At 39.4% G+C, this 16,458-nt stretch overlaps 1 protein-coding gene across 2 annotated transcripts in view; it reads right to left on the bottom strand.

Moving 5' to 3' along the window:
* Nucleotides 1-16,092, bottom strand: part of SMOC1 (SPARC related modular calcium binding 1) — a 207,749-nt gene extending 191,657 nt beyond the window's left edge. Inside the window, exon 1 of one of the 2 annotated variants that reach the window (XM_007472901.3) lies at nt 15,634-16,092. In XM_007472901.3, the coding sequence (XP_007472963.1) occupies nt 15,634-15,732 (99 nt within the window). In that variant the 5' untranslated portion in view covers nt 15,733-16,092. The remainder of the gene's footprint in view (nt 1-15,633) is intronic. The other variant, XM_007472900.3, reaches the window with a different exon arrangement.
* Nucleotides 16,093-16,458: the final 366 nt, after the last annotated feature.

Genomic DNA, 16,458 nt, shown 5'->3' with positions numbered 1-16,458 from the left:
AAAAATAAATTATCAAAAAAATAAAAAGGTATTCAAGTTTGCTCCAAATCAAAGAAGGATATATAAAAGCAATTAAGATCACTTCACACTCATCAATGATTAAAAAAGATCAACAACAAGGATGAGGAAAATCAAACATATTAATTCACTGCTGGTAGAGCTATGAATTGATCCAAACATTTGGATAAATGATTTGGAAATATAAGAAGAGTTACAGAATTATTCACTTAAAGCTAAATAGTTAATGAGTTTATACCATTACCAAGGATGCATTTGACAACAACCAAAAATGAATAATCTGTATGAGATTCGTAGCATTATTTGTAAGAGCAATAAACTGGAAAATTGTAGGACCCCAAATTTGGGAATGGTTGAACAAATCATGGTCTATGGATGAAATAAAATATTGGGCCATAAGGAATGACAAATTTAAAGAATTTAAATATAGGAAGATTTGTAGGAAGTAAGGCAGAGAGAAAAAAGTAGAATCACAAAAATATATGTAATAATAATTATATAAAACATGGTCATTTTAAATGTGAGTATAACAAATTCAAAGCCATTTGTGATCCAGTTGGAAGTAGATTATATGGAAGTGGAGTATAAGGGGTGTTTATAAGATGCTTTGAGAACCACCTTTCATTCCTCTACTGGCTCTGATTCTGATGTTCTGGATTCTGTTATTAGACTCCCCAGGACAGTACCCTCTCCTACTCCAAAATTTTAACTCCCTTTTATGTATAACACCCCCCCATTGGAATATAAGCTCTTTGAGGGAAAAGAACTTTCATTCTTTTTGTCTGTATTTGTATCCTCAGTGCTTAGCACAGTGCCTGACATCATAAATACTTAATAACTCCTAATTCACTGACTTTGAAACAGAATCAATAAAAATTTTTAATGAAAACTGACATTTATAGCACTTTAAAGTTCATAAAACACTTTATATACATTATCTCATTTGATTTTCACAACTGCCTCTAGTGAAACTTAGGCTAAGTTAAATAATTTGCCTTTGGTCATACAACTAATAAGTGTCAGGGGTGAGATTCAAACCAGATCTTGCAAATTCCAAGTCTAGCACTCCATCCATTACATCACATTGCCTCTGGTTAGAAAAAAAAAGTGAGAACAAGAAAAAAAAAACGTAGTTAGGTCAATTCGAAACTATTTGTATGATCAGTAGTCTAATGACAACTTGGAAAGAGATTGGAAAGACTAGCTCTAGTAGGATACCTTAGAGACCTATCTTTAGCCCTGCATTACAAGGCTACATTTTTGTCAATGGCTTGAATAAAATATACTGTACATTATGGCATTCATCAAATTTACAGATGACACAAATGTCAGAAAAATAGCACAGAATGCTTGCTTTGAGGACCAAAACTCCAAAAGACCTTGGCATGCTATAATGAAAGAATGAATCTAAATCAGATAGAATTTAATGGCAATAAACTCATGTGTAAAAATCTCTAAAACAAGAAGAATGGCTTGATGATAGTTTTCAGTGGACTTAATGCTCACCAAGTCAACAAGTGCTACAAAGTAGACGAAAAAGGTATATTAAGAAAATCAAAGTATCCAAGAGTAAGGAGGTGATATTTTTGCTTTGTTCTACATTGGTCCCACATATGAAACATGGTTTTTGTCCTGGCTACCTTCTTTTTAGAAAATATATTAACAAGAGAGAGTATTTGGAGAAGGTTCATTAGGACTGTAAGTACACTGAAGATCATGTCAGAAGAGGATCAGCTAAAGGAACTAGGAATATTTGGTATGGAGTAGCCACATCTTAGGGGCAGCATAGTGGATAAAGTATTGGGTCCTCTTCCTGAGTTCAAATCTGGCCTCAGACATATACTAGCTGTGTGAACTTGGGCTAGTCACTTAATTCAGTTTCCTTATCTGTAAGATGAGCTGGTGAAGGAAATGAGAAACCATTCCAGTTATCTCTGCCAAGAAAACCCCAAATGGGGTCATGAAGACCCAGACATAACTAAAAACAATTGAACAACAAAGTCAAGGCTTAGAGGAAAGAGGGACTTGGCTATCTTCAAATATCTGAAGGCCTGCCAGGTAAAAGAAGAATTAGATTTGTTCTACTTAATCCTGGATGGTAGAACCAGGAATAATGAATAGAAGCTGCAAATAAGTGGATTTAGGCACAATATGAAGAAAAAACTTTGGAAAAATTAATCACCCAGAGTAGAATGGGTGAGTAAGGGAGAGGACTCTGCACTGGAGAGCTTTAGAAAAAGGGGTATGATCCCTTGTTGGGAAGTTGTAGATGGGATTCCTAAGTAGGGAAAGGCTGAGTTAGGTGCTTTCTGGGGTCTCTTGCAACACTCTCATTTTGTAAGCACTAGATTTAGAATCACTGCCAACTTTCTACTAATTCCCAACTTTCTATTTAGATGACCTTGGGCAAGTCACCTCCCCATGCATGCCTCATCTTCTTTATCTGTAAACCAAAAAATTGGACTAGCTAATCTTGGGCCTCTCTCACAGAATCCCAATGTTTTTCCCAGTGACATTTCAAGGATAGCCTGAATTTGGGACTTAGAGTGTCAGCAAAACCATGAATGGAAGTAAACAATTTTGTTGTTCAGTTGTTTTAGTTGTGTCTGACTCTGTGACCCTATTTGGGATTTTCTTGGCAAAGATACTGGAATGGTTTGCCATTCCTTCTCCAACTAATTTTACAGATGAAGAAACTGAGGCCAACAGAGTTAAGTGACTGGCCCAGGGTCACACAGCTAACCAGATCTGAATTCAGGAAGATGAGTCTTCCTGACTCCAAGCCCAGCACTCTATCCACTTCACCATCTAGCTTGCCCAGGAGTAAATAAATTAGGCAGTTAATACAAAATACTTTTTTAACATAGAATGTATATCTCACACAATATGTTATATTTAATACAAGTGCATATTTTTAAAGTCAGAAAATACTATCTTTCACGCAACATAGGCATTGATAGTCTGACACATACTAGAGCTATGATCTCTAGGAAAGTAGTTTTACTTCGAAGTGACTCAAGTAACATCAACACTGTTTGCTGATCTACATTAATTGAGGGTATTTCTAACCCTGATACAATGAAATCACAGGCCTGATTTAAAAATTAATTTAAAAAGGAATTGTCTATTAGGCATTTTTCTCAATGCAACAAACTTGAAGGGAAATATGAATACTAAAGTGAAAATTAATATTAAAATATGAAAAGGGAAAGTCCTCTAATTAGTATAATGAACTTAGTTTGGTGTGTAAAGTTATCTTTTTTAGGGGTAGGGAGAAGATGGATCAATTAAGTGGAAATCCAATTTTCCATCTACCCCTTAACCTTTACTCTACCTAGAATCATGATCTCCCATTGAGCAAATATTGTACAATGCTAATCCTGTTTGGCAGACATTAGGAATTGCCCTGATCGATTTCTCTTCACCAAGTCAACCCTTGTCCTTCCTGAAATAATTTTGCAGTGACAAATGTAGAAAGACGTGGCTTTGCATCCTGATGCTTCAAGCAGGAATACCAGAAACCTGGCTAGCTGAACAATTAAACCTCTATGTGATTCAAATCCTTCTCGGAGGACCTTTACCTGCTAAATGGGGCCATGGCTGCTCCTTCCTCCAGTTTTTTGGTAAAAAGGAGAAGAAAGAGAGAAAAAATATCAACTCAGAAGCAAATCTTCAGCCCAGGCTCTTTTAACCTGAAGCTCTTGACCTAATCACCTGTTAGCTGTACCAGGGGAGAGGACAACTACATTTAATCCATGGAATCAATAAGATTGCCACTTGAGTCAGCTAATGGTATTTTTATCACCAACATCTTAGATATGCATCTCAATCAATCAATCAATATTTATTAAGCATCATGTGTCAGGCACTGTGTTAAGTTCCAGGGAGAAATAGAACAAGTCCCTGCCTGCAAGGAGCTTACAACATGAGAGAGAAAACATGCAAATATATTATATGCAGGATCAATAGAAAATAATAAACAGAAAGGAGGCACTGTCATTGAGAGGGGTTAGGAAAGACATCCTGAAGGACATAGGATTTTAGCTGGGACTTAAAGGAAGCCATGGAGGTTAGAAGTCATAGCAGTTGGACAACAATATTCCAGGCATGGGGGACAGCTAGAGAGGGGGACAGTCTGGATCTGAGAGATGGAATGCCTTGCTCATAGAAGAGGCAGGAGGCAAGAACCACTGGATCAAAGATTGGAAAGGCAGGATGGGGTTAGGTCATGAAGGGCTGAGGTTGATTGATTAGGGGAGTGATGATCAGACCTACACTTTAGGAAAATCATTTCAATGATTTAGCTGAATGGAGGATGGATTGGAGTGGGGACAGTCTTGAGGCAGTCAAAGTCTTCAACTTAAGCCCTTTGTCTTTCATTCTTACCAGTTGCTTCTCAGGTAAGTCTCCCTATCCTACCCCCGTGTTTACAAGGCAGGTGTTCCAGTGAACAGAGAGCATCAAGACCCAAATTGAGCTAATATATCAAGTGGACTATAGATTTAAGTGAGGGGATGGTAAAGAGAAGGAACAAAAAAAATGTAGAATTGAAACTAGTTTCTCCCCCCTCCATTATTGCATTGTGTGTGAATCTCATCTACTAAATTTGAGTCATATCTTTGGGTATGTCTAAAACTGGGAGTGTAATTACAGAATTTTAATGTAAGATAAAAGCTAACTTTGGCTCTATTCTTTTAAAATTCATCAATGGGACAGCTAATTGGCACAGTGGATAGAGAGCCAAGCCTGGAGACAGAAGGACCTGGTTTCAAATGTGACCCCAGATACTCTAGCAGTGGGACCCTGGGCAAGTCACTTAATCCTGTTTGCCTGGCTCTTGTCCTTCTGTCTTAGAGTTGTTATGAGGACAGAAAGCAAAGGTTTAAAAAATATATTTATCAGAAATTTTTTAAATCTCCTTACCAACTAAGCACTCAAAGCTTAGTATCCACAAACCATGGTTTGTTTTTTTCTTTTCATGTAGTATACAAGTAATAATCATCAAGAAGGAGTCACAATTTTCTTGATGCATTTGGAACTGCAGTACAAATTTATCTTCTACTGGTATATAAATTTCACAATAGAGAAGTTTCTGTAGGAACACTGCTTTAAAGGAATAGTAAAGTCTCTTTTACCTCAAAGAATACTAATATTGCAAGTGTCTGCCCTGATCTGAGAACCTCTTTGCTTCAAAAAAAAAATGAAGGCCTTCCTACAGAATAGGCATAAATTTGACAGTTAACAGTGACTGATATGCAATGCCAAATGAAAGGCAAGAATTTAATGAAAACCAAAAGAGGGGGGAGAAATTAAGTCTCAGGGGAATTCAACTAGTGAGTCAGATAAAGTTAAGCCTAAAGGGCACAATTTTGATTTTTTATTTCCATATTATTCATTTTTGTGATAATCTTTTAAAAAACCAAAACCCCACGTCCAGTACCCCTATAAACAAATGAAAAATCAAATGTTTTCCTTCTGTGTTTCTATTCCCACAGTTCTTTATCTTGATATAGATAGTTTTCCTTTAAGTCCCTTGGGATTGTCCTGGATCATTGCACTACTATCAGTAGCAAAGTCAATTACATATGATCATCCCACAATTTTTCAGTCTGTGTGTACAATGTTCTCCTGGTTTTGCTCATTTCACTCCTCATCAGTTTGTGGACGTCTTTCTAGCTTGTATGGAAATCAAGCAGTATATTGTTTCTCATAGCTCAATAGTATTCCATCACCAACAGATACCACAATATGTTCAACCATTCCCCAATCAATGGGCATCCCCCCATTTTCCAATTTTTTGCCACCACAAAGAGCACAGCTATGAATATTTCTGTACAAATATCTGTCATTTTTTTTCAGAAGGAAAACATTTGATTTTTTACTTCTTTATATGGGTATTGGATATGGGGTTTTGTTTTTTTTATTTAAATTAATTTATTTCATCAATTTAGAACATTATTCCTTGGTTATAAGAATCATATTCTTTCCCTCCCTCCCCTACCCCCACCCTTACTGCAGCCGATGCGCAATTTCATTGGGTATTACATGTGTCCTTGATCAAAACCTATTTCCATGTTGTTGGTGTTTGCATTAGGATATTCAATTAGAGTCTACATCCCCAACCATATCCACTCCACTCATGTATTCAAGAAGTTGTTTTTCTTCTGTGTTTCTACTCCCACAGTTTTTCCTCTGAATTTGGAAAGTGTTTTTTTCTCATTGATACCTCCAAGTTGTTCAGGATCACTGCATTGCCACTAATGGAGAAGTCCATTACATTCAATTTTACCACAGTGTATCAGTCTCTGTGTACAATGTTTTCCTGGTTCTGCTCCTCTCATGCTGCATCAATTCCTGGAGGTTGTTCCAGTTCCCACAAAATTCCTCCAGTTACTTATTCCTTTGAGCACAATAGTATTCCATCACCAACAGATTCCACAATTTGTTCAGACATTCCCCAGTTGAAGGGAATCCCCTCATTTTCCAATTTTTTTGCCACCACAGAGAGCACAGCTATGAATATTATTGTACAATTCTTTTTCCTTATTATCTCTTTGGGGTATAAATCCAGCAGTGCAATGACTAGATCAAAGGGCAGCCAGTCTTTTAGCGCCCTTTGGGCATAGTTCCAAATTGCCCTCCAGAATGATTGGACCAACTTACAACTCTACCAGCAGTGTATTAGTCTCAATTTTGCCACATTCCCTCCAACATTTTTTTTATTTTCCTTTGGCCAATCTGCTAGGTGCGAGGTGGTACCTCAGAGTTGTTTTGATTTGCATTTCTCTAATTAGGAGGGACAATCTTGATTTTCTTGAGAGGCTACTGAAGAAAAATGTCACACCTCAATTTCCTGTCACTCAAAAGATGAACCAAAGATATGCAGGGATTGCCAGTTGGAATGCTATAGCAAACCAGGTATTCTCACTTTTATTAGTGCCACTCTTGGTCACCTCTTAATCATTGAAGAGTTAGAGCAAGAAACTAGGATCTCTACCTACAGTTGACTTTCTGATACCTGGAAATTCTGCCATGTAGGATTATTATCTTGTCAACAATATGTGTAATAGTTGGAACTGTTCTTAATGTGAGAAAATGAATTTTGTAACTCTCATTATATGCTGGATCTTGAAGAAAAAAGAAAATAGGATCCCTGATAATTATGAGATTCTACAAATGATAGGTTTAATATCAAGGAGATATTAATAGCATAGTTAAACTAATACTCAGTTGCCTTCAATATTTTCTTATTCCTTTTGTATTACTTTGTAATATTAGAATTATCTAATTCCTCCTCCAAACCTCACAAAGCAAAGTAGCTACTCCAATCATTAATGTGGTTTTCCTGTTGCTTGAGGGCCATTCACAAAGAGTCAGTGCCTATCAGACTACTTAGCCATGCAAATCTTCACTCTTTACTGATTAAGTATATTTCTCTATGGAGACATTGGGTAGACCTTAACCAGTCTTGTATCCTTGCTGAGTATTCTTGCCATTCTATGGCTTAGTAAACCTTCTTTTGTTAACTGTTAGACTATTTATGCATATTTCATTTCATTCCAGTCTAGAATTTGAGCTATCAGACTGGTGTGACTCAGGTCTAGTCAATTACATTTTGGATGATTAAACTAGAATTTTATCTAAATGGCATTATGGCTGAAGATGAGGGAAAGGTATGCCAAGGATGGGATGATTAGATGGCCAGATAAAGTAGCACCATATCCCATGGTAAAGGTCCTCCTAGTGACATATTGAGGCTCCTCTAAATGGGACAGAAAAAAGACCTCACCAACTCAAAGGAATTAGTTTGTTTTAGGCTAAAGAAGGTTGATGAAGAGTTTAAAGATAATACTGGGAGTGGGGGGGAGGAAGCCCACTTTGGTGACTACTAACAGTTCTAGAGAAATTGCTAACATATGGAAAATGGAACATACAAATGAAAACTCTAGTTCACTACTTTTCAACAACTAAGAATAAAACTCCTGGTTTTTAAGGACCAGGACACAAGAGCAGAGGCATGGATGATGGATCTATTAACAGTATAAGCAAAAGGGGGTAATGCTAATGGGGGCAGGGACTGTCAGGATAGAGGCAGAACATATGGTCTCTAACCTAAAGATTTAGCTGGAAAAGGTGTTAAATCCTGTTGAGATTCAGGCTATAAAGTAAGAGAATAGAAGCCAAAGTAAGGGAAATTGGGATCTATCACTGGTGGTTCAAAAGCCTTGGGGATATATTATTACTATCTCTACCACCCCCCTTCATGGGGTTATATGTATGTGTGTGTGTTTTGGGGGGGATACTTATCATCAAGGACCTGAAGAATTTGAAGAAATTTAATCAACCTAATGACTCTCTGGTAGTTGAAATTGTGGTCCAGTGGAGCCAATTTGAAGATTTCCACAACTCAGATGAGTTCTAAAGTTTTATATGCTTATAGAACTTATTTTTGCAAAGTTCCCTTAGGGAACTATTAAGGGAAGTTGTTCATGCCTAACCTCATAAAGATGAATTTCTGTTATATCTGGTTGCCCAATGTGGATTTGCAAGGAAGGAAGTGAAGTTCCTAAAAGAGATGAGTTTGGGAGACCAAGTCTGGGTACTCCCCCCAAACCCTACCTCACCACAACACATAGCATACTTCATCCTATGACCAGCTTGTGTAATTAGAGTCCCATCTTCTGGGTAGAACTTTGCCTAAATGGCATGAAGCTTTACCTATGTACCTATCTTACCATGACCCTACATAAGCATGGGCATATCAATAGTTAAATCTGAATAGAAGATAAGGTTAATAGTGGCTAAAAAAATAGCCATCAATGCACATAGTAATACTGGAAATGGCCAGATGCTATACAAATGTGCCACAGTTGAGGTGGATTTTTTCTTGACTAGAAGGAACTATATATATGGTTCATGGAACATGCAGTTAATAAGGAGCTAATTGATCACCAGTTTTATGGATACCAGTAAAACTTGTATTCTGGTATCTGGAATCAGGGAAGTAACAACTCTTTTGCCCTATCCAAGCTTAAGCCCCTACCCAATTTTAGTTCACTGTATATAGATTTGAGGGGCTTCAAGGGCAAGGGCCAAAGGCCAAAGTTCCCTTAAGGTTAAGTTCATCCTAACTGTAGGACTATGGGGAAATCAGACCCTATACGCCCAAGTTATACTAGCCTGGAAAGGGAAGAGCCATTGTATGTACAAAGGGCTCCTAGATACTGGTAACCAGATTACTATTATACCAGGGGTCCCTTAATAGAATCATAAAGACATTTTACTGTCCATTGAAGGCTTCAAAGGACAGATTACCAAGGAATGTGGGAAGATCTCAACCCACAATCAGTCTTATGAATTCTTCAGCATCTATATGATCCTTTTGGCAACCTCCATGCCTGTTATTGTGTTCTGAGTCAAACAGAAACTCTTAGAATTACCTGAACTATCTTGTATAGCTACAAATAATATAAGATCTGGGATGGAAGAAAGATGAAAGATATTGCCTCCCTAGTGATGGGGATGAAGGAGATTGTAATTCTCTTTACAAGGATTCTAGTTTGTTGGTAAAAAAAAAAGGGGGGTGGGGAGGTGATGCCTGGCACACAGTGAACTGGAAAAAGTTGAGCAACATTTTCAGATTCATCATTGCAATCATTCCTGACCTCATCAACATAGAAAATTTGATAGCCCAGGCACCTAGTGAGAGGCATGAAATTATTGAATTTACCAATGCTTTTTTTTTTTTAACCCTGCAGCTGAAACTAGTCAGAAGTTGTTTGATTTCACCTGGGAAGGAATTCCCAATTCTTCCCAATGGCTGCCTACCTGAATTCTCTGGACACTTCTGGAGTTTGGTGAGCAGAAATCCAAGAGAAATTTCCTTTCTTGAGAAGTAATGGACACATGCCTTAGGTCAAGCAAGAAGAAGAAATGAAAATTATCCCTATAATGAACCTAGATATTTAGTCTACTCAGTCCAGTTTGGGGCAAAGAATGGATAAGGAAAATTCAGATGATTTTGGATAAAGTCAAGAATTAGCTCCAAACAACTCCACCCTAAAAAAAAAGATAATCCAGAGGTTTGTTGAATTCTGGGATTTGGAAAACCCACTCTCTCCATTTAGATTACTGATGGTCCCATTGACCAAGCCACCCACATATCTGCCTCTCCTAGTTGGGTCCAGTACATTTTACAACATTTGGAAGACATGAATCAGGTCCAGTAATCTCTGTAAGGTTTTATATCATATGAGGATTAGAATAGCACCTTCAGCAAGCCTCTAGGCATGGCCAAACCAAATTATTAGTAGACTTTGGCTTCTAGAATTTCCAGAAGCAGTCATTCACTTTGCCACTTTTGAAAAGCAGTGACTCAGATATTACTGGTTCCAAGTTGCTAATGAACCAATTTTATCACACTTTAGTAAGAGTTATTTATTATGAGTCACATGAAATAAGATGGTCATCCTAACAAGATAGAGCACAAGATTCTTTTGTTAAATGGAAATTGTACATTAAATATCTTACCCAGTTCCTTAGGTAGTATTAGCACCCCTTCAAAAACAGGTCTTGATTCTTTCAGAGAGAGGGATCTCCAATCCAAGTTCCAACACCTTGACTCCTCCACTAGCCCAATGGCACCCCTACCTATGAGGACCTGATCTTGAGATAATCACAATTTTGCCTGGTTCAACAAGAGCACTATCTGCTGCTAGAAAAAACATGCTCAAGTGCATTTCAGAGGCTAGGAAGGAAGGAAGGAAGGAAGGAAGGAAGGAAGGAAGGAAATAACCATTTATTAAGTATCTACTATGTGCCAGGCACTGTGCTAAGCACTTTATAAATATTATCTCATATGATCTTCACAGCAACTCTATTATATCAGGTTACTATAACCCAATAAAGAGGGTATTATTATCCCCATTTTGTAGATGAGGAAACTGAGGCAGAAGCCAAGTGATTTACCCTGGGTAGTTAGTGTCTGAAGCTTAGATTTGAACTCAGGTCTTCATTAAGGGTCAGCATTTTGTCTACGGTACCATCTAATTACCACTAACATTAATCAAGCTAAGAGGGATATCCGGCAGAATAGAGATTCTGTCAAATCCTCCCAGAGGACTCAAATGTGGGACCACATAGTTGACATATGGGATCCTTGAGGGACATGGTAGATAGGAATTTCATCTATGTTGATTCCTGGCAATAGCTATGGGACTGGTCAAGTGGTCTGGAGCCTAGAGAGAACAAAGCTAGACATCTAAGTTTCTCTTTTTTGGAGTTAGATCCCCAGTGGAGGAATTTTCCAGATGCCTCCCTCTAACTCATAGCTATTGATGGAATATGCCAAAACTCATCAGACTCATCATATACACTCTGCTAGAGCCAATCTGGACTTGGGGGGGGGGGGCTATGATGCTATTTTGCAATACATATAGGATCATATGATCCCCCTAAGGATGAAGCAATGTTCTTCTCTTATCAATCAATGCCCACCTCCAAAAGACTAGCATGGCACAATCCTGCATGGTTTCCCACTAGCCTCCAATGAGCATATTGCTAATACTGGCCTTCCTTCATTTTGAGGCAAGAGGTTTGCCCTTTTGTTGTTGATATGTCATTGTACCAGCTGAGTTTGTCACTGTGGCAACCACAACCAAAGCTCACACAGAATATATCCTTCTTCCTTGTTAAACTCCATTCTTTGATCAGGGTTCTTACTTCATCCTCAAGAAGGTCTGTGATTGAGCATCAAGACTCCTGAATTTTAACCCTTCTTGTACCATTTCCATACTACTTAGAGTGTTTAACCCTGGAATTAGCTCTTTAAACAACATTTAAACTTTTTAAACGCAAGTTTCATCATGGCCCCTTGCCCCACATCCTATAAGCGATGTCTTCAATGAATCAACACTAATCCAGGAAGGGGAAGTCTCTCTGGGCCATTGGCTTCTGGAAGATTTACCAGATAAGGATGGACTGATTTTAGACATTATCTCAGTTGCCTCCTGAGAGGAGGACCATTCCTTATTCCATCTCCTGTACAGTTTCCTGCATGTCAAGGTCCCAGACTACTCAGAGGGCTCTCTGAAATCTGAGGAAATGACTCATTTGGCAGATCTCCTTTCCTTCAGGATGCTTCACATAACATCACAGAAAGGATTTGGAGACCAGCGGGTGGAATTGTGAAGTCTATTGATTTCTAATAATATTTGTTTTTATTTTATAATCATTTCAGTTGTGTTTGATTCCTTGTAACCCCATTTAGGGTTTTCTTGGCAATAATATTAGAGTGGTTTGCCATTTCCTTCTCCAGCTCTTTTGACAAATGGAGAAACTGAGGCCAACAGAATTAAGTAAATATCTGGAGCCAGATCTGGACTGAGGATTAAGAGTCTTCCTGCCTCTGGGTCCGACACTCTATCTACCATGGTACCTAGCTGTTGCATGACTGTGATCATTGTGAATTTACCAGAGAAAGAAGAGCCTTTAGCCAACCTGGTGGCAAACCTGGAAGTAAGTGAGAAAGAGTCTCTACCTAGCCCTTATGGAAGTAGGGGACACTACCCAAGCTGAGACCTCTAAATGGGCAAAGAGTTGATACATTTGATGTGATAAAGCTCTCAGGGAGGATGAGATATGGAATGATGGGCCAAGGAATAATGACCAAGTTCAGGATGAGTCTCAGTATTAACTCAGATCTTGGGACAAGTTAAATAAATGCAAGAGAGTTATGGCCTCTTATATATTTTACTCCATGGTTCATGCCACATAGGGAGTGTACTGGCTTTGAGACAGGAAGACCCAAGTTTAAACCCTGCCCCAGATACTTACTCACTGTGTGACACTGGGCAAGTAATTTCCCTCAGCCTCAGTTTCTTCTTCTGTAAATAGGAATAATAGTTGCACTACCTCACAGGATTATGGTGAAGATTATATGAGATAATATTCATAAGGTAGCTTGTAACATTAAAATATTTCATAAATCTTAACTATTTGGGGTTTTCCAGAAAAGGTAAGGAAACTATCCTTGAGCCTGAACTAGTCCAGAACCAAGGAGCATTAAAGAAGCTAGTTCACAGGGAGTCAGAGCAAATGTCCCACTGTCATGTATGTCATCATACTCTGCTGACCAGATCCATTTCTCTACAAAGATAAAATGGGCTGCATCTACTTGAACGAGTCCTGTATCCTTGCTGAGTATCCTTTCCATACAATGGCTAAGTAAATTTTCTTTCTTTGACTATTAGGTGGTCTAGAAGTGTCTCATCTCATTCTAATTTCTAACCTGAACTTCCAGAACATTTGAGTCAGGTCTGGCCTTTAAGACCTTTATTTGAACATAATTTTAATGCTTTAAATCTATTAAATAACTTAAGGCAACCACAAACTCAAACAGAGAATTTACTCCTGGTAAAATCCAAAATATATCATTGGCTCACGTGTTTTGGCTCACGTGTTTAAGGGGTTAGAAGTGGGTGTGTGTGAGTGGAAGACACAGAAGCCTATTCAATTTATTGTTTATGTACCACCACTTGTATTGAATTGATGAGCTAAAGGAGCTAGGGAGGAGGGGAGGCAGAGGGAGAGTCATCAATTGGTCAATTCATTTACTGAGCAATGATTTATTAAGAGCCTACTGTGTACAGACTATGGTATTAGGCACTGGAAGAAATGACCAATACAAAAATAATTGTAGTACAAAATAAAAGATATGAGCTACATTTCTCAAAAAAAGTTTTATTCTAAGTAATAAATGAAGAAAGAGGAACTTATTAAGCTAGGAATGTAAGGCAAGATTTCACCCTCAAATCATTTGTTAAGATAAACTAATTTTTGCCATCATGGTGGGGAGGCTGGCATCTTTATTTTATTTGAAAGAACTCTAGTCTATTTCTCCAATCTTTGCTGTTCCTAATTAGTTGAAAGGAACACCCTTGCTCATCCAACCTCTCAGTTTAAGAGGCTTTAATATCAAATCAAGTGGCTTCATTTAAAAGGCATCATCTACAATCATAAAAGTCACTCATACAAAGCCTTTACTTTTCAACCTTGAAAAACCCTGCTGCCAAGGATTTAGGACACATACTGGGTCTAATCTGCCACATTTTAACTGCTGCTGTTACACATCTGGTCATAAAAGCAAGGTAGAGCCTAACACAGACAAACACTTTTCTTTCTTAGAGTGGTTAGAGCACTGATCTCACAATGATAAAGGGGCTTCAAAAGAAATCACTATGCCTGATGAGTGATTAAGTCTCTCCACTGCCTTGCCATTTTCTCCTTTCATACTCAAGCTACTGCTATAAAGATGATTCCCATATAGAGGTACTTGGGCTAATAAAGATTCTGAGATTTTTCAAGCAGATACAAGGGGGGAAAGCCAGTGAGAATATTTAGTGAAGCACACTGATGGAGAAATCAGTTGGCTTTCATAAAAATCAAGCTTACTTTCTTTTATACATTGAACTTTCATATTACTTTGAGATAACAGCTATTCCTGGGTTCAGATGAGTAGGTAACTAATTCCTGGCCTAGAAATTGCCTGAAGAAACTGAACTCTTAATGACCACAAAATCATTTCCCCTTAAAATTGCAAAGAGAAATCTATCCAGGAAATTCACAACAGAGTTATCAATAGTATACCAGGGACAATCCTTTTTCCCTGAAAAGGAATTGCATTTTATTCCTCTTTCCAAATAGAGCAAAGGTCAGAATCATACAACTTCCAAACAGAGTAGTGTTGGAAGCATGGAGAGTTGCTACTTCATACTGCACATTTTTTCTTCTATTCTCTCATTATATAGCTATTTGCCAATCCCTCACTCCAGCATTTCAGTTATGTTCTCTATATAGGAGCACTAAGGTTTTCTGTTTTGATTTCATTAGAAATGGTCGTTTAAAATACACACACATACACACAAAATAACACACAAGATCTTGTTTTGCCAGTGGATAGATAACTCAAAACGGGCTAGGTGGGGGTGGGGGAGGAGGTGATGGCGAAGAGGAGTACTGTTCCCTGCCTGAGCCCCTAGCACCGAGGAAGCAGTTGCAGGTTGTGACAACAGGAAACCCATACTTTAGGTGAAACTCCATACATAGCAGGAGTCAGCAGGAATTGGGGCAATCAGCAGACTTAGTCGTGAAAGGGAAGGATGCTGAAACAACTGGAGCGATAGTGAAACTAGTAATTAACCACAAAGCAGGAGAGAACATTGAGCACCTTTAGACCAAAATACTCCAGGAGATGGGAGGTGGGGAACAAACACATTTCTAACTTGACTGTAGTAACCTGACAGTCCCAGAGAAATTGCGGGAAAGTAAGAGAAGGCAACTGAAGAAAACCTTCTCTGTTCTAACCTCTTCTCAAATTAAGCCAACAAGGGCACAGGGCAGGAAGGTAGGGAGAGCAACAGACCTTTGCCCCCTTTTTAAGGGGTAAGGGGAAATGCCATAGGAACAAGGCACAGTTGCCTCTCTCTAGGTGGAAGGGTGAGTCGGGGTGGGCTGGAGGAGGAGAAGCAGGGCTGAGTCTATGCGTTCCCCTGCCTGCCTCCCTGCCCGGGAGAGACTACTGCGCACAGGGAGAGGGCTATACAGGCATGCACTTACCCGGGGTCCAGTAGCTCTGTGGCTGGGAGTCTGCGGGAGATGCACTAGCACCAGGAGCAGCTGGGAAGTCACCAGCCGCCCCCAGCGCCCGGGAAGCATTTTGACAGCGACAGTCGTGGGGTGGGTAGCAGGCTCGGCACACACCGCCTCCCCACCCCCTGCTTCGCCCCTGGAGGAGACTCGCGGTTCGTGGGAGAAGAGAGGAGAGGTCCCTCTGCGGGTGCTCCTGGAGGCTGCTTTTAAAAATCAAGGTCATGAAACAGGGAGCGGGGGTGGGATGCGAGGGAGGCAGGCGGAGAGCCTGGGGTGCAGCGGACCGCGAGCGCGTGCTCTTCTGAGACGGCTCGACTGGGCTTTGCCTGTCCCACAGAGGTAGCAGGTTAAAAGCCTTATCCCTGGGCCATGAGAATCCCCGTTATAAACTCTGGGAGGGGCGGAGCCAGGCAGGCCTGATGGACTGTGCGGAGGGCCAGTGGCAGTCTAAATACTGACAAGTAGCAGCCAATGGGAAAAGGAAAGGAGGGGGAGGGGTCGTTCTCCCCCTTCCCACCTCTTTCACTCCCCTTCACTACTTCGCTGGACTTGGGTAAAAGAGCTGGGTTTGCACAGCCTAATTCCCAAGCAAGGAGGATAAAAAGAAAGCCCTTGCTCTCTTCATTACTCCCTTACTTCCAACTTGAACAGGGTTAGCACAACCAGAGAAGGCATTTCCACCCCCAACTTCCATCCCATCACCCCAGGAATAGCGAGACAGCAGTAACTGGTTGGCAATTGTCTAATAGCCATGCAAAACGCTTTCCCATTACCGAAATACTTTTATATTAT

This window comes from Monodelphis domestica, chromosome 1 (assembly GCF_027887165.1).
Source record: "Monodelphis domestica isolate mMonDom1 chromosome 1, mMonDom1.pri, whole genome shotgun sequence".
In the NCBI taxonomy this organism is placed as follows: domain Eukaryota; kingdom Metazoa; phylum Chordata; class Mammalia; order Didelphimorphia; family Didelphidae; genus Monodelphis; species Monodelphis domestica.
The sequence above is the reverse complement of the archived record's forward strand: the minus strand, read 5'-3'. Positions and strand labels throughout refer to the sequence as shown.